Raw genomic sequence first — 18,715 nt, 5'->3', positions numbered from 1 at the left:
GAGGTTCAGAAAGCCCAAGAAACTTGTGTGGGGTCACAGAGCTGGTCAGTAATGGAGCCAGGAGCAGAGCCCAAGTGGTCTGACCCCAGACCTGGTGAGAATCCTGGAAACCCAGATTCTAGGATTCAAGGACATCAAAGTTCATCAATGATGAAGGAGATGGAGCCCAGAGAGGGCAAGGTCAATGCCCAAGGTCACAGAGGGACCCTGTGGTAGACTAAGGATTGGGTTCTTGTATCTCTAGGGCCTTAGGAGGCAGGAGCAAAGACTGTGGGGGAGAGTTATCTCTCGGGGGCCAGGTCCCCCACCTCCCCCCTACCCCAACCAGTACCTTGGCCCCAAGGCGCAGCTGGTCAATGGTGTTCTCAGCCTCGGCGTACTTGGTGAGGAGCTTGTGGTAGTCCTCCTGCAGGAGAGGGAGAGCGACAGGGTCATGCACCCACGCCCCTCACCATGAGACCCCTCCCGGGAGCCCAGCCCCCCAAGGGTTCCTCAGAGTGTCAGAGCTCAGAGGAGGGAGCTGAGCAGAACTCCTCAGGCTCGCGTGCCACACACACCTCCGGGGCCAAATTCTGAGTGGGAGAGGAGGCAGGACAGCCTGCTAACCTCCCCGACCGTCCATCAGGGATGAGGGCCTCTGGGCTCGTTTACCTTGATGCATCACCCATCCCAGGGACTGCAACTCCCTGCCCATCCGTCCTAATTCCCTGCCGTCTGTCAGCTTTGCGGGCTGAGGCCTACATCCATCTTCCCCACTGCTCTGGTCCCCGCACGTCCGGAGCCTGTGCTTCCAAAGTGGTTTTTTAATGGCGGATGGAATGAATCATCCAAGGGTCCCGTAGAAGACTTGGGAATTATAATCGCATTTACTCAGTCACTACTTGCCCTCAACTAAACTGAACAGCTTTCGTCACACAACTAACGACAGGGAAAAGGCAAAAACAAATGGCACCCGCCGCTTCTGAAGGACGTCAGAGAACAGAGGCATTGGTCTGAAAACCCTTAATTAGAAGGACAGACTCAAGCGTTTCTCCCGTGTTTCCCATAGGAACAAGACCTTGATAACCAAAGAGTTGATGAGAGAATATTTTACTTTAGAGAAGATTTCCAGCAAGTGAATGCAGGAGGAATGACAGCATTAGGATACTCTCACTTTGTCACTGCCAAAGGGAGGACTGGATCAAGGCCATGGCCATCGGTAGCTGCAGACATCACAAATGAGAGATGAGCAAGAAGCCTGTGCCTCCTCAATGAAACAACTGTGACATGCTCTTACCCAAAAAAAAAAACCCAAAACAAAAAAAGCCCCTAGCCACATGGAGCCGGTGGTCTGGAGGGGAAATAGAGGGTTGCAAGCCCAAAAATCTTCGACCTCTAGAGGGACAACATGCAGGACAAGGAGAGGACAGTGGAACGTAGGAGAGAGACGAGATGGTGTGTCAGCAAACTCCAGAACGTGGGGGACTCTGCAGGACAGAACTGGTTTCCTCAACAAATACACTAAAGGGAAGAAGGAGATTTGGAAAAAAAAAACAACAAAAAACGGGTAGGATTGGGGAGACTTGAAAGGCACATCGAGGGGCACCTGGGTGGCTCAGTGGGTTAAAGCCTCTGCCTTTGGCTCGGGTCATGAACCCAGGGTCCTGGGATCGAGCCCTGCATCGCATCGGGCTCTCTGCTCAGCGGGGAACCTGCTTCCACCTCTCTCTCTCTGCCTGCTTCTCTGCCTACTTGTGATCTCTGTCTGTCAAGTAAATAAATAAAAAATCTTAAAAAAGAAAGAAAGAAAGAAAGGCACATCGATCACAAGCAACAGATGAGCCGTGTTTGACCGTGATTCGAACCAACTGAAATGAACGAGCCATTTATGAGACACAATCCAAACACAGACTGGAAACTGAGTAACAGTAGGGAACTGGTATCGGCTTCTAGATAAGCTGATGGGATCGCCGCGTTCCAGAGAGCGTGCCAGTCTTCCGACATACGCATTAAAATATTTCTAGGTAAGATGATTTGAGGCCTGAAATTTGCTTCAAAATATTCCAGTATGGTGAGAGGGGGAAGAGAAGGGGAGGGCGCCACAGGTAAAAAAGGTTGGTGGGGGCTGGGTGGCAGGTACATGGGGGTTCATTAGACCATTTTTCTGTCATGTATATGTTTTGAGTTTCTCACAGCAGAAGTTAAAAACAAGCACCGGATTATCCTTGTGGCGTGAGTGTCTGCTCTTTCTTTGAGCAAAGAGCTTAGGAACCAGCTTGGGTGCAACCCTTGCTCTACCGGCAGGGGATTCCTGGCCTAGTCCTAAGACCTCCTACCCAAACGGCCTCGAATCCTGGGCCAAGTACCTTGGTGACATGCCTATAGACACAAGACCAGCTTACCTGGAGCTGATGGACCAGCTTGGTGGCTTGCTCAGGTGTCTGAAATTCTTGGGGTACCCTGGTGATGGGGTGTGTAGCAGGTGGGTCCTTGGCCAGGCAGGTTTCTCCACTGCTCAGCAGAACCTCCTGCACGATCTCAGCAGGAGACTTGAAGATCAGCGGCCTGGCAGGGCCCTGGGGCTGCCTGCTGTGGTTCCTGGCCTTGGGGGGGTGGTAGCTCTCATCTCTGGGGAACCTTACCCGGGGTCCCACCTTGGAGAAATCAGGGAGTGGGTAGTTCAGCTGCCCCCGCCCATACTTGGAGGCATCAGAAGATGAATGGCCAGCCATTGTGGGTCCCTGCCTGGGCGGCAGCCTGTCCTGCCGGCCCGAACTAGGCGGATTCAGGGGGCTGACAGAGCCAGAGAATCGAGAAGGGAGTGTCTTAGGGGAAGTCCGTGTCCGTTTCCAGGCTTGGTCCCCCAACTGAGGGTAGGACAGGCTGGTACTTTCTTTCCACTTATCTGCCGGACCCTGGAGGCTCTGGGTCTGGGGTACAGAGGAGTCTTGGAATTCCATGGGGGTTGCCAGAGCAACACTTCCTCCAGTTCTGGTGTTTGGGTTTAGGAGGTGGTGGCTGGAGTTTTGCGGTAACGTTTCAGCCAGGCCAGTGGGCTGGGGGACATCAGTTTCTCTTTCCCAGGTAGAATCAAGGCTGTCATTGGGGTGGTCGAGGCTCACAGTCCCACTGCTCCAGGACCTTGCAGAGCTGAGGTCAACAGTTGGGTTGTCCTCAGAATGTTCTGGAAGTTTGTCTTCACTGGCTTGTTTGCCAGAGGCTACCCAGCCCACGTCCTGACCCCATCCCAGAGCCCTGGGGCTGGTGTTTCCATCACCCCCTGAGCTGAGACCAGTCTCATACTCCAATCTTGGGGAACTGTCTCCAGCTTCCTCCACCTCAGGACCTCCAAGGGTTTCATCTGGCTCCTCTTCAGTCATGGCCAGGTGAGGATCCTGCTCGGGGAGCCAGTTGAGAGGCAAGTTGGAACTTTCTGGGCTGTCCACATTCTCTGCTTCAAACTCTGGAAAGACAGGTCACTGCTCAGGATACACCAGGTCTGGACTCACTGTGTATCATTACCGGAGTCACTTCACCCCTCTGGGCCTTCATTTCCTCATCCTACAGTGAAGGCAAGAATCCCAGTGATTCCCACTCCCCCTCCTCCCTCCATATGGCCAAGTACTTACCTAGCACCTCCTCTAGTTGTCTCCAGTCCTCTAAACCTGATCCTCAAACCTGGCTAGCCCTCACTATTTCCTGTCTCAGCAAATGGAAACACCATCCCATCCAGTTGCACAAGCCAGAAGCTTGGGTGGCACCTTGGCCATCACTCCCCCCACCCCCACCCAATCCCTATAATCCATTCTGTCCCCTGATCCTGTCAAGATCACCTCCTACAGAGCTCTCAGACTCACCTAGAGCTCTCAGTCCTGCACTACCTTTGCTCTAGCCAGCATTGTCTCTTGCCTGGACCATTGCAGTAGCCACCTAATGATCTCCTTAATCCTCACCCTCGTCCTCCATCTGAAGACTCAGCAATATCGTCCTGTTCCCAGGACAGAGTATGGTCCTAACACCCCTGTCTCCATACCCCATTAGCTCTCCTAATCCATCTTTTTTCTCTGGTCCCCTCAGTCTCTCCCTGTTCTAGCCATTCCACATTGCTCCAACCACAGGGCTTTGTCATACTCATCTCTCTGCCAGGGTCCTCTTTCCTTTCTTTTACCTAGTTATCTCCTAACTGTCCTTCAGGCATTAGCTCAACCTTGACCTCATCAGGGAATCTCAGATTTCCTGACGAGGTCAGATACTCCCTTGTATAGGTTTTCATAGGACTGAATACCTTTACTTTGAAACACTTATCATAGCTCCAGTTCTCCATTTGTTTTCCTGACTGTTTCATTAATATCTGTCTCTCCCACTACACTGTAATCTCCATGGTGGCAAGGATACCCTCCATTTTTGTTTACTAGTGTATTTGCAGAGCAGGTGCTCAGTATTGGTTGACTGAATGGAAAGAAGGAAAAGAATGAGGCTGGGAGGACAATATGATCAAACAATATCCATCCACCCATCCATTCACTATGCTCCCAACCATGTACCCACCCACCACCCATTCACCCATGGATCCAACCATCCACCCACCCACTCACCCACCCATTACCCACCCACCCACCCATTCATGCACACTTCTAAGCATCATTCATGCAGTGTTTACTGAGCACCTACTTCATCCTAGAACCTATGTCAACCTCTGGGATAGATCCAAAGTTTCATGAGACACACTGTTGTCATCACCCTTGTCTCTCTGCTTCCCTGCAGCCTTTCCCCTAGCACCTCTACATCCTTCGACTCCTTAAAATCTCCTGCAGCCAAGTCTCTCCTGTTTATGGTGCAGAGAGGTTAGGTAACTAGCCAAGGAACATGCAGTGGCTCACAGCAACCCTGGCCTTTGGACCAAGGTCCCAGCCATGCTGGTGAGTTAGTCTCTGCAGCAGGGGTCATGCAGCACGATGGGGAAAATAGGCTTTGGGGCTAGGGAGCCCTGGATTCAATCTTGGGCCCTCTGATCCCTTCCTGGGGGCCAGGGACAGGTTGCTGACCTCTCTGACAACCCTTAACTTGGACCAGAGGCTAGTCCCTCCTACCTGGCAGAAGATGGTGAGGAGGGAAGGAGACACGGCTTGCACCCTGCTCAGCCCTGCACCTGGCACACACTAAGGACACTGGCAGTGGCTATTATGTCATAGCAAGGGGTTACCATGTGACCTTAGGAAGAGATACCTCTGCCCTTTCCTCCCAGTGTGTGCCAGTCACCTCGCCCTGATGGGTTGGAAGCGGCTCCTGAGCAGGTAGTGGTAGGCAAGCTCCGCTTTACGCCGACCTGGCAGAAAGAACTCTGGGTCACGGCACAATCTGCTACCAGCCTAATGCCTTCTCCACCGTGCACGGGGTCTGCACCATTCACAGAACCTGAAGTTGGAGCATTTCATGTTCGTGTTTTAAGTGCGACTGGAACCACGTGATCAAGCTCGAGCTGCTCTCAGTGGTACTGTTGCTCCCGTTTCACAGATGGGCAAACTGAGATTCAGAGACAAGGGACGGCTCGCAAAATTAGGAATTTAGTCTGAGCTGATCGCTACGCAAGGGAAACACTCGTTCTAGAAAACATGGCATAGCTCCTCTGTCATTTGCTAATTGGGATTTTTAGAAGATCTTCAAAATGGACATAACCCTGGGACCAAGCAGTTTAAATGACCAAGGCTATTAGCACATCACATGGGCAACGATGTACTAACAATATTCATCTCTGCATTATTTATGACAGCAAGAGATTGGCCCTCAAAGTACAGACTATCCACCCCATGGAATTGCTTGCATGCATTAGGAATGACCTGTGGAGGGAGAGATGAGGAGCTAGGAAGATGTTTATGTCTATTAAGTTGCAAAAACAGCAGGTCACCCTACCATCTGTAGAGTACTGTTCCATTTCCATTTGCATATTGTATTTGCATACATGCATATAGAAAAGAGCAATTATCTGGATAATAAGTAATTTTTTCTGTTTTCGCTTTCATATTTACCGATTTTTCTGCAGTGAACATTACAACTTATATAATTCAAATCGTTTAAAATTTTAAATTATAGGCTTTATGGATTTTAATCTTAAAAAAAAAACACCCTTCACTCCCCATCTCCACCAGAAGGTGGGATATTCAGCTCCCTGTGGGGTGGGGTTGGGGGAGATCAGTCTCACCCTCTCCCGCAGACTCTCCCGATTCGGAATCCTGGCTGTCAGCAGTCTGCGCGTCCCACTCCAGCGGCTGAAGGCGCTGCTGGGCCAGCCGGAAGTCTTCCAGGAGCTCGGGGCTGGTGGCATTGGGAAAGACCCCCTCTTTTCCCCCGCTCCCCTTGGCATCCTTCTCCTCTTTAGCCCAGGCCCAGCGCCGCCGCTGGGGCCCCCTCCCTAGGCCCAGCTCGGGCCAGCGCACCTCCGTCCTGGAGCTGGCCATGGGACCTAGCCTGGGCTTCACCTGGGCCACCTCATCTTCAGGAGACAGAGCTGTCACTGCGGGCGCCTCAGTCACCGCCAGCTTCTCTCAGTACCGGCCATCCTACCTGCTGCCTGTGGGAGACACAATCAAGGGACAGCATCATTCTTTCAGTCCCCTCCCAGCTTCGAGCAGGTTACCAACAGGAACGCCGGGATGCGGCAGCCCTGGAGCACCTGCTGGCTCCAGCCCGTGGAAGCAGCGTGACCTCGGGCAAGTGACACCACCTTCAGTCTCCTTAGCAAAACCAGGAGCTCAGTTACTTGAGATACAGGGTAAGGAACCAGAGTCCGGTCCTGGCAAGAGCTCCGGGTCCGGGGGTGTGCTAGGGATTGTCACTGTGTCCCAGGCTCCATGCATGGGTGCTGGGAGAAAGAGCCCAGGAGGGAGCAGACAAACAGGCAGTGACCACCAATTAAGGTGAGAGCATGACAGGGACACATGGGGACACTGGGAGGGGGCACAGCAGGCTTAGGAAGCAGGCAAGGCTTAGTCCAGGGGCCACTTCCTCTGGGAGCCTTCCCTGACCCCCGATGGGTAAGAATGCAGACTGGGAGGGGGGTGAAGAGGACATTCCAGCACTTCAAATAATTGAAAACAGGTACTCAAACCAACACACACACACACACACACACACACACACACACACACACACACACACACACATTCAGAGCAGCACTATTTGCAACAGCCAAAGGGGGGAAATGGTCCAAATGTGGATGGGCGGATGCGTGGATAAACACTGTGGGGTACACGTGAGACCTAACAGTGCTCAGCCACAGAAAGGAAAGAAGGGCTGGGACTCACTACCTTGGGGATGAACCTGAACAACATTAGGAGAGGAGAAAGAAGCCAGGCACAGAAGGTCACTTGCAGTAGGATTCTGTTTCTAGGAGATACCCAGAACGGGGAAATCCATTGAGATGGAAAGCCAGCTGGCAGTTCCCAGGGGCTGGGGGAGGCGGCATGGGGAGTGACTGCTTCACGGTTATGAGGTTTCCTTGCGGGGGTGATGCAAATGTTTTGGAACTGTTTACAGGTGGCGGTTGTACAACACTATACATATGCTAAATGAATTGTTCCTTTAAAGATCGTTAATTTCGTGGCATGTTAATTTCACCTAAATTTAAAGAGAGAGAGAGAGAGAGAGAGAGCGCGTGTCCAGGCAGGGGCGCCCTAGGCACCATGGAGGCAGGAGGGCGCGACACAGCAGTGGTGTCCCCGATAGCTGTGGGGGTGGGACAAGGCCTCCGTTCTGACAGCGGAGCGTGGGCAAGGAGAGACGGTGGCCAGAGCCAGGACGGCCTCTTGGGTCCCCTTCAGCACATCCCACCCTCGGGACAGCACACCAGAGCTGCTGCTAAGTTTCCTTTTGACTGCTTGGGGAGAAGAAGCCAGAAGAGGGAGTCTGGCTGCAGAAGGACCTTCTTCCTTCTATCCTCTCCTCCCTTCCCTCTTTTCCTTCACTCTCTCTCATCTCCCATAGCCTTTCTTTCCCAGCCCCCTGCTATGGCCAACACTTCCCAAGCCCCCAGCCCACAGAGCAGCAGCATGGTCCCTCCCAGAAGCTCCAGGCTGGCTCATACAAAAGCCTGACTCTGCAGGTGGGATAACTGAGGCCCAGACAACAGCGGGCCGTACCCAAAGCCACCCATTGGGCAAGACCAGGCTGGGGTCAGGCCTGGGCTCTTCCCTCCACACTGTGGAGACAGTGGTCTATAATCCTAGGCTTCCCTGGAGGACAGACAGGTTTGTGTCCCTGCAGCCTCATGAACACTTAGGGCCTTGGTTAGGCCTTGATTTACACAGTTGAGAAAAGTCAGCAAGCAACTATTTCTGGATGGAAAGTTCCCCAGGGAACAGTGCATCACTAGGAAGGCTGCGGCCTTCTCAAGGACAGGGGTGGGGACAGGGAGGGAATCACACTGCATGGCCTCTGGCGGCAACTTCTGTGCCTGCAGCAGGCCTGGAGGGAGGGGTGGCTCATGCCCTCCCCAGCACCCAGTCTTCCTCCCCACCCCCCCAGAATTGCCCCCTACCACAGATGCTGTGCCCGCTCTGTGCCAGCCTGCATGTTCTCCACCTGCCCTCAACCCAAAAGGGGAAGCAGGTCACAGGAAAAGTATTTTTCAGAAGGGAAAACTGAAGCCTGGCCTTGGAACAGTGACTTGGCCAAGATCACCCAGCTGGTTAGCAACAGAGCAAGATCGGAAACTATTCATTTGGGCCAGTCATCTCCAATTTTCTGTCACAACACTCACCAGAAACCTGTATTTACTCTCATCTCTCTCTCTACATATATCTTGATACCTTTGCATATATGCATCCTTGTGCTGGTGTATGAGAAAAAAATACAGGTATTAGGAAAAATAAATCCAAGACAACTTTTTAAAAAGATGAAATAAATCTGTTAAAGAGAAGCTCTAATCCTTGCTTCCCATACCCTCTGGGGGGCCTGCACCCCTCTCGGGAATCTGTGCCAGTGGACCTGTAGCTCGAGTGTTCTTAAGAATTCTCTAAGAATGCAGGGGCGCCTGGGTGACTCGGTTGGTGAAGCACCTGCCTTCAGCTCAGGTCATGATCTCAGGGTCCTAGGATCAAGTCCCGCATTGGGCTCCCTGCTCAGTGGGGAGCCTGCTTCTCCCTCTGCCTGCCTCTCCCCCTGCTTGTGCTCTTTCTCTCTGACAAAGAAATAAGCTCCTTTAAAAAAACAACCCTAAGAATGCAGATTCCTAGGTTGACCCCAAGAGAGCCAGACTCAGTGGCTCTGGGATAGGGCCCAGGAATTGGCATTTAAGTGAACGCCGCAGGTGAGGCCCACACTCTAGGGCAGGGGAGGCCTTCTGGGCCCTGCTACTTGGGGAGGTGTGGGAGGTGCTAAGAGCCGCTTTTCTCTTCCTGAAATCTCCACAGAGGAAGGGGCTGGGGAGGCATGTGGTTTTTTGACTTTTTAAAGGGCTTTTTTTTCTAGCCATGCCGCAAAGCTGGTGGCCCAATCACGGGGGCCTCTGGGTGCACAAAGAGGAACATCCTGTCTCCTGGGATGACTCAGTCCTCGCTGAAACTTGGTGCGCGGCAGAGGCAGCTGCGGTCACCAGCTGGAGTTGTGCGCATGCTCCCCAGGCCCGAAACCTGTGAGCCCCCCCCAGGGGCAGGGCCTGTCTTCGGTGCAAGCCATGGCCCTCGGGGCCAGGGAGCCCAGGGCCCAGCCAGCCAGTCAGCAGGTCGCTCAACAAACACACTCGGGGGCCAATTACAGCCCATCCTCAGGCTGGGATGAGGACACGCCCTCGCTGTGTCCTCACCCTTGCGGCCAAGAAAGAGAAGTCACTGAGTACGTGGAGACCAGGTTTCAGGTCTGGTGCTCTTGCTTCGTTGTCAACAGCTGTGCTGAACCTCCCCTCACTGGAAGATGGGGAAAGCACCCCCACCCCCACCCCTGCGCTCTGGCTTCTGCAAGGAGTTACTGCCCCATGAGCGTGGGCTGGGTGGTGGCTAAATGAACTTTGAGGTTCCTGGTTAACCGTGACCCCCAAGAGCAACAGCTTCAGAGCTGTTCACTCTGTCCTCCATCTTGAGGACCCACTACAGAGTCACCAAGATGTATACTGAACACCCAGTCATGCAAATTAACTTAAAAAAAAAAAACCCTATGACCTTCCGCTGTGTGCCAAGCCCTCTGAAGACGTCAGAAATACTGATATGGGCCAAAGTGTCCCAAAGTTTCAACTTGGGGGCTGGGTAACAATACAGAGGGTTGTATGAAGGAACCATGAAGCTGGGCAAAGAGGATCTGGGGGGAGAAGAATGGGGAAAGGCATTCCAGGCAGAGGGAACAGCATAGGCAAAGGCACTGAGGTCTGAACCTGAACGTATGAAGGGAACTTGACAGCTATGGGCAGGGCTTCTTGAATGGCAGTCAAAGGCTCGGTTGCTCCTGAAAGGCAGTGGGGTTGGGTGAAGGCCCTAGCCATATGATCTGGGGCCTGAACCCGAAAAAGCCCCATGAGCATTATATCCTCCCAGGCACTGGGCTGTTAGGATAAGGGTCCCCACCTGCCTTCAAGAACCTAGACCCCCAGGGAAGCACCGACCACTCCCTCCTCCTTTTGTATGGCTCTTCTCTCCCCACCACTGGCCCTGCCTCCAGCACTCCCAAGGGACTTTGAGCCCCTTCTGGTCTCTTTCTCCCATTCCCGAGTGGGTCTGCCCCCCCAACCCCCTACAGGGCTTCTCTGGCCCCCCTCAGCTGCTCCAAAATGAGGACCCCTGTCTTTATGGCTCAATCTCTCAGGTTGTCCTACGCCAACCGCAGCCATGCAGCCTGGCTTTGCCTCCCCATGCCTTTTGGAACCCTCTTCCAATCCAGCCAGGGTTGTGCAGGGGGCCCCCTCCGTACTCCCACCTCGATCCTGACATCTCCCAGATGAGAAAACGGAGTCGTAGAGAGGTGACTGGCTCTCACAAGACCTTGGGGACAGGAAGGGCAGCTCAGGGATTCAAACCCGGGGGCTATGACTCTGCAACCAAGTCCATGACTTGTGGGGAGGGCGAGAGGAAGGGGAAGGAAGAGTCCCCATAGCAAGTGACTGGGCCTCTCCAAAAAGCCTGAGCTCAGAGCCCCAAACTCAGTTGCCCTCCCTGAGCAGCTGGCTGGGCACAGACCTACTATTCTCAAGGGGTTCCCGCCAAAAACTAGTCCCTTGGGGAAACCCCAGCCACTCCCCCCCCCAGATGTACCCCCCTCCTGCCCCCAGCTGTCTCCTCACAACAGAGGCCGAGGAGAAAGAGGAAAGGTGCCCTGGCCGCTGCGGACTCTAGCCCCGCCGGTCTCAAGAACTCCCCTCGGGGTCCTTACGTGTGGCAGATGGGGCCTCTCTTTAGTGGGTACCCCCATCCCCGCAGCCCCTCATCCGAGCATCATCTCTCAGACCCCTTAGCAGCCCGAGGACCAACTCTCCATGCGCCGATGAGGACACCGCACGCACAGCGGGGACCAGCGCTGGTCCAGGTCCCCAGAGGTCAGAATCAGGGCTCGGACGAAGATCCAGCGCCCGGAAGCTTGATGAAATCCCCCGAAAATCCACCCGTGCCCCGGGCGCCAGATGTCCTAAACTGCGAAAGAAGTAGTAACAGCTGCCACAGCTGTAACTTCCTGGCTGGGCTGGTCCAGCTGCCCTGACTGTCCCAGAGAGTCTGTGACTGGCCAGTCCAGAGGGAAGGCGGCCTCCCTGGCCCGCCTAGCACCCTTACCTCTCTCGGGCTCCACCACCATCCTGCTGGCCCAGGCTCAGGGGACCTGCCTGTGAGGTCTTTGTTCCAAACCTGGGGAGCCCCCTGCCTCCATGGCGCCCTGGCCCGCCTCCAGGCCGCTCTGCCAGCCCCGGCTGCTGCTGCTCACACACAAGCATCGCTCCCCACCACTCCCCGCCCCTGCTGCGGCTGAGGCCGCCTCGCCTGGGCAGGAAGCGCCCAGCCTGATTTCCTACAAGTGTTTGTCAGAAGGAGGGGGTTTGTCTGCGTGCTGCCTGAGAGTCAGCGGGAGGAGCTTAACCCCTTGCAGGCCCTCTGCGGGTCTGGCTGCCCTGGCAAGGACTCCTGGGGACTCCCCAAGTCAGGGATCGGGACCATCTCGGCAGAAGTACTGACTGAGGAGACTGAAGTTCGGAGAAGGTCAGCGGTTTGGCCAAAATCAAACACAGCACGCTGAGCCTGGAAGGAGGCCTCTAGCAGCTTCAACCTTCTGGGAGCTTTTTCTGCAGCCTCTCCCCTTGAGGGCATGGCCTGGGCTAAGGCTCTCTCCCTCACCAGGCCTCGGTGCCCATCTGTAGAATGGGAGCTCAGACCAGATGCTTCTGGCTCTGACTTTCTGTCCCACCTACCATTGCGCAACCGAACATCTTAGGGAGGCTGCAGCCATACCTGCCATCCCACCCACTGTCCTCACCCCCAAGCTGGGCCTGTAGCTACTGTGAGATTTTGTAGGCAGCACTGGAGGTGGGGGATTCACTGACGAGCGGAATTTCTCCTGCTGTCCCCAGGACTTCTCAGAGGGCAAGCTCCCTTTTCCCAAGCTTCCATCATCCCACTCGTTCATTAGACAGGTACTTGCTGAGCTATTCTGCTGGGCGCTTGAAGGTGTTGGGAACATGGCAACATACAGGATAGGCTGGGTCCTTGCTCCACTCTCAGCAGAAACACAGGACAATAAAACAAATGCGGAGGGAGGTAGGGATAAGACCCACAAGGGTGGGTTGGAGTGGTGATCCGTATCCCAGGCAGCTTTTCATGATCCTGATGCCTGAGGCCCATCCAGACCAACAGTCTCCAGGCGTCAGCAATTTGAAAGTGTCCCAGCTGATTGGGATTTGTGGCCCAGGTCGAGAATCTGTGGGTCAGAGAGTAGCGGGTTGGAGAGGAGGGTTTGGAGATGGCTAGGAAGGTCTCGGTGAGAAGGTGACATTCAAACAAGGGACTGAAGGAAGAGAGGGGCAGGAGGGAGCCCCAGAAAGAGCTGGAAGCAGAGTCTTCAGGTAGGGCAAGTGCAAAGGGCAAGGTGGGAACCAGCTGGGCCCTCCCTGAGAACAGCAAGGCTGTGTACCCAGAGCAGAGGGAGCCAAGGGGGAGAGGCAGGAGCAGGGGCGGAGGGGCAGGCTCCGGGTCTGGGCCCCCCACGCCTCCCCAGCCATGTACGCGACTCCTTACACTGGCCCTACAGAGGATCCAGAATCCGGGAAATCGGATTCAGGAAACAAAAAGAAAAAGGAAAAACTCTGGCCTCTGTATTGCCCCAAAAGCCCTTCAGGCAATTCTGATGAGCAGCCAGGCTTGGGGACCAGAGGTGTAGGAGAGGGAAATGGATCCCGAGTCAGTGCAGACCTGGGTTCTGATCCCAGCCCCACCTCTTGCTAGCCTTCACAGCTCCAAGGTTGTTTTTTCATCTGTAAGACAGGGGTAAGAAGGGGGCTGCCACGATTGTTTGAGGTCACTCCTGCTACGTGCAGAGCTGGGGGCCCTGGAACAGCTTTTTTCAAGGTCAGCTTGGGAGTATGTGGCAAAGCCAGGGCTAGAACCTGGTGCGCTCATCACATCAGTCAACCCACCCCTCCCCCCACTCCCTGCCTTCTTCCCACATCTGGGTGGCGAGGCTCTACCAGCAGCCCCTAGCCCAACATGGAGCAGAGCCAACCCCTAACGAGGCTCCTCCCTGTCAGCTCTGGTGACCGGGTGGGTCTTTGTGTGAGGGGCGGGCTCCCCTGACGGGCTTGTCGCTCACTCACCCTCCCTCCCCGGTCATTAACCCAGGCAGCACCGCCCTCAACCCAGCAACACCAGGTGGCTGCCGCAGCCGGGCACGCCCCACGGCCCCCGGATCCCCCCAAACCCTAAGACCGACTGTCATTCTGGACCTTTTCCTCTGTCTTACACCCCATAAACCATCCATCATCGATTCCTCAATCTCCCCAGAACCCGCTACACCCCTGCATCCGTGCAAGGCTCCTGCAACAGCCTCTCCGGGGAAGCCCGGGGGTCCTTCCAATCCACACACTGCACCACTCGGATGGTTCCAAAACAGAAGCGTGCAAATGTGGTCCATCTGGGCTTAAAAACCCTCCACTCCTGCCCTACTGCTCCGAGAAAGCCCATGAAGGAGGCGCCTCTCCAGCCTCTCCCCTGCTCTGACCCCTCCTCAGTGCGCTCCTTGCTGATGCTGGGACAAACGCATGGTGCTCCCCTTCATCATCCGACCCCGCTTCTTCCTGGGAATTTGCAGGCGACCTATGGGTCTCAGCCCCACGAGGACTGGTTGGGAATTAGACCTCGGGTTTTTCTGGCACTTGGGAGCTCCCAGCGCCCAGCAACAGCGCCTGCCACACAGCAAAAGCACAGCAGATACATGCTGGGTCATCTACTGACTCTAGCCTGTCACCCAAGGCTGGCTGTGGCCCTCACATCCTCGGCAGACTGGTGTGACATCCCCATTTTACAGGTGGGTAAACAGAGGCCCGGAGAGCCTGAGAGACTTACCTGCTCTCACAAAGCTGGGGAGTTCCAGTGAAGATTGAAGCAAACAAAGGTCGGCCTCTTAACAGCCAAGCTGGGAGCCCATAGCACTGGGGGCCTGCAGAGATAACGAGTGCGTCTGCGTGATGACATTGGGAGTGGAGCTTACTGCCCACTAATTGCAAGTCCCTAAGCCAGCGATCTACCACGATAATGAAGCTCTGGTTCCACACAAAGCCTTTCACAGGCTTTTCTAAACTGCTCTCCTGTCCTGGAACTAGAGGCTTTACGAAGAGCCCTGGGGAATGGGCAGGACAGGAGTGTGATAGCATTTACCGGTAAGGAAACTGAGGCCCAAAGATGGGGAAGGGATTAGTTCCCAGTCAACCAAAATGAAAACAAACAACAACAAGATCCTTTGGCCCCCAGGCTTGAGTACTTTTACCAGAAACACGCCCACATCCTGTTGCAGGGGCACAAGCCTGCCTTCCGGCCCACGGGGGCCCAACGAACCTGTGGCCACTCATTCTCTCTAGCTCTTGGGTCCTGATGCTCCAGCACAGTAACGGCCATCCTCACCCACTCTCCCCCTGCCCGCCACTCAGCCATCCCTCTCTGGTCTCCCTCCACATCCCCACCTGAGCAGCACCTAAGGGCTCAGCATGGGAGCCAGAATGGAAGGTAGGTCTGCCTTGCTTCAAGCCTTCCAGTGCAGCCCAGGACATGCTCCGGGACTGAACACAACATCCTGGGGCCCAGGGGTACAGGGGAGCCACAAGGATACCCACCCACTGGGGGAAAGCAGGGGCTGGCTGGCAGCTTAAGAATTCATGGTGGCTCCCTTCCTTGGGAAAAGAAATGAAAACTCTCCCTAAGGTCAACCACTCCTCTGACCCGCATTGCTGATTTTACCCTCTAGTGAAAATCCACAGGGAGTCTGGGGGGCAGGTAAGGATTGCAGGAGCTGGCCAAGAAGAACTGGGGAAGGGGAGACCCAAGTTAGAGCCTGAGTCATAATGAACAGGGGCCTTCCCGGCTCTTAGCTTGGGAACCTTGGGGCTTAATGAGATTATCTCTGAGGTTATCAGAAATGACCTTCTAGCACTAAATCTGCAGGTTCTTGGATTCCACTTGCCTACACAGGTAGAAACGCCAGGGTGATGGGAGGCTACAGGGTACAGGGGTTTATGGAACATGTGCTCTGTGGGCAGAGACCTCCAGGTTCTCTTTGAAAGCTGTGTGGCCTTGAGCAAGCAGCTCAACCTCTCTGAACCCCAGATTCTTTTTCTGTAAAACGAGGGGTAATACTGACTTCACAGAATCATTGGGATGATAAATGAGACTACGTACCTAATGTCCTGGCCCATGGCCCAGCTGGCATAGAGCTCATGAATAAACGACTTTGGCCAGATCTGTGAAACGCCCATATGGCCTGCTCCCCACAGGACTGAATTTAATTTTCCTGGCTCCGGAGCTTCCCTAATACCAGCCACAACCCTCGCTTTGGGTCTTGCACAGAAAAGGGGATGGCGAGCTCTCCCAAGGCAGAGAGAAATGCTGCCATTTCCCTGTGACCCTCCTCCCTATGGCCCCCGGACGATCCCAGGGGTCACCAGTGCAATAGTGAAGTAGGGGAGGAGTCAGGCCTTCCTCCGCCAACCAAAACATGGGGTATAAAGAGGATGTGGCCATATGGAGGAAAATACACACATGCACACACGCTTGCACACACAGACGCCCACACTCTTAAATTCACGCTCCATGAAAAGAGTCCAACAACAACAAAGATGCCTAGGTGCCAGGAGCGCATTGCTAACATTACAGTACAATTTTATTGTGCACCGATTACCGAAGCCCTTAGCATGGATTTGGATGCCATTATTTGATCTTCGTGCCAATACAAGGAGGCAGGAATTAGTATCCCCCATTTCACAGGAGAGGAAGCTGGCTTTGAACCAGGCTGTCCGAATCCAGACAGTATGGTCTTCATCATTTGCGACTGAACCTTGCAGTGAGTGAAAAGACTGAAAACAATCTCAGTGTCCAGTAACAGGGGATCATGGAAACAAATCGGGACAGTTTCCACTCAAAGGCATTTTACACAGCTATTATTAGTCCTACTGCGGCCGAAGGTGCAGTCCCGTAAAAAGTGTGATACGCTGAGTGAACAAACCAGTTAAAAAATAATCTCTAGGGGAGCCTGGGTGGCTCAGTGGGTTAAGCCTCTGCCTTCGGCTCAGGTCATGATCTCAGGGTCCTGGGATCAAGTCCCACATCGGGGCTCTCTGCTCAGCGGGGAGCCTGCTTCCTCCTCTCTCTCTGCCTGCCTCTCTGCCTGCTTGTGATCTCTCTCTGTGTGTTGAATAAAGAAATAAAATCTTTTAAAAAAAAAATCTCTATCCAGTTTGAATCCCTTCAAGAAAAAAACGAAAGGGTAAAATAGGGAGGAGGAGAAGGAATTGAGGGAGGAAGGGAGAGCGAGAGATGCTCCCAAATGCTTACTTACAGTAATTAGCAGCAAATAGTACGACTGCAGGCAAGTTTACTTTTTTCTTACGTATATTTTGGAAAAATAACAGTTGCTTTACAAAAAAGAGTAAAATAAATATGTACTATTCTTTTTTTAAGATCCTGATTTTTAAAAAAGATTTTATTTATGTATTTATTGGGGGGGAGGAGAGCACGTGAGCAGGGGGAGGGGCAGAGGGAATCTCAAGCTGACTCCTAGCTGAGCTCAGAGCCCGACATGGGGTCTGATCTCGTGACCCTGATATCATGACCTGAGCTGAAATCATGAGTTGGCAGCTCAACTAACTGAGCCAGTATATACTGTTCTTAAAAACAACAACAACAACAACAAACAAAATAAGCAAAAGCCCCACTGTACACCTGCATAGTGTTTCATTCTGATGAGACCTTGGGCCTGCTCTGCCTCAGTTTCCCTGTGCAAGTCAGGAAGAGTGGTTAGGCCCTTTGAGGCCCTTTGGAGTGCTGACGCTCTGTGACATTCTGTAATTCCCTCCCCACACCTTCTCTTTTCCTCTTTTCTGTACATAGAGCCATTATGCAACATGTGGGAACACAGGAAATCACAAAAGGGAAAGCAAGGGATCTTAGCCTTAGCCCCTTTTCACATTTTGGGATATGGTGTGCGTTGTCTGATTGGATCCTTGTCATCAGGTATTTAACAGATGAGGAAAGGCCCAGAGAGGTCATACAATTTGCCCAGAGTCACACAGCACATTACAGGCAGAGTTGGATCTGCACCCACAAGTAAAGCATTATCCTCCAAATGAATCCTTGACCAAGGGGGGCTGAGTGCAGCCTCCTGGGCCCTGAGGTCCTTCCTGGTCCTTGGTCCTTGGCTGTGGACTCACAGCCACTCCGAGAAGACTGCCAGACAGGCATCACGCTCGGCCCTGACTGCCAGCCTCTGCCCCAGAACAGGGAATGCTGGCAAGGGTCTAGGGGCTGGTAGGGGACCAGGCCTGGGAGAAAGGGATCACTCCTGACAACCGAACTGGCGTCTGGCTGGCACCTTGCCAGAAGCTGGGATAGTACACTGGAATGGAGGCACCCAGGAATTAAAAATATAAGGGGTTGAGTCAGAAAGGCCTGGGTCCAGATCTGGTAGCCTTCTAAACCCCTCTGATATCCTCATCTCCAGAGGGGTACACTTTCCTCAAGGGTGCGCCTGTAAAGTAAGGGGACAATGTTTTTGCACCGCTTCTGCACATGCGCTAGCACACGGGAGGGACTTGGAAAACTCAGGAGGGGCGATGTTAGCCTCCTCCTGGCTCCCAGGTCAGCCTGTGCCTCTTCCAGTCACTTGGCCCCTGGCTCAGCCTCTCATACCTTGGCCGCACGCAGCTGGATAAATCTTCCCAGAGCATCATTCCGGTCAAGCCTTTCCCTGCTTAAACACGGATGGCTGTTGTCACGTTCAGGTTAAAGCCCAGACATCTTGACCCCAGAATTCAGGCTCACACTGACCTGCTCCCAAGTCGGACAGCTGGGGCACTGCACGACTCAACAGGAGGGACCAGGAGCCTCCTCTCATACAGGTTTCCTTCCCCAAATCCCACACTTCGGGGGAGCTGCAGGGGGGTGTGGGCCTTCTGGCCTGGCACCCCTGGGGCCCTCCTGCACGGTCAGAAATCCTCTACCTACTGCTGTCATGCAGAGCGATGCTGGCCTTCCAGCCCACAACACCCTTCACAGGCAGCTCTCTTAAAAAA

The 18,715-nt window shown here is 54.0% G+C and overlaps 1 protein-coding gene across 5 annotated transcripts in view; it reads right to left on the bottom strand.

Moving 5' to 3' along the window:
* Positions 1-14,613, bottom strand: part of AKNA (AT-hook transcription factor) — a 45,079-nt gene extending 30,466 nt beyond the window's left edge. Inside the window, exons 1-4 of one of the 5 annotated variants that reach the window (XM_046022658.1) lie at positions 14,502-14,613; positions 6,179-6,547; positions 2,382-3,442; positions 332-406 (exon numbers count right to left, since the gene is read on the bottom strand). In XM_046022658.1, coding sequence (XP_045878614.1) covers positions 332-406; positions 2,382-3,442; positions 6,179-6,434 — 1,392 coding nt within the window. In that variant the 5' untranslated portion in view covers positions 6,435-6,547; positions 14,502-14,613. Of the gene's footprint in view, positions 1-331; positions 407-2,381; positions 3,443-6,178; positions 6,548-11,726; positions 11,890-14,501 lie in introns of those variants that run through there. The other 4 variants (XM_046022661.1, XM_046022660.1, XM_046022659.1 and 1 more) reach the window with 4 other exon arrangements.
* Positions 14,614-18,715: the final 4,102 nt, after the last annotated feature.

This window comes from Meles meles, chromosome 11, assembly GCF_922984935.1.
Source record: "Meles meles chromosome 11, mMelMel3.1 paternal haplotype, whole genome shotgun sequence".
NCBI lineage: Eukaryota > Metazoa > Chordata > Mammalia > Carnivora > Mustelidae > Meles > Meles meles.
This window is presented reverse-complemented; position numbering and strand designations above follow the sequence as displayed.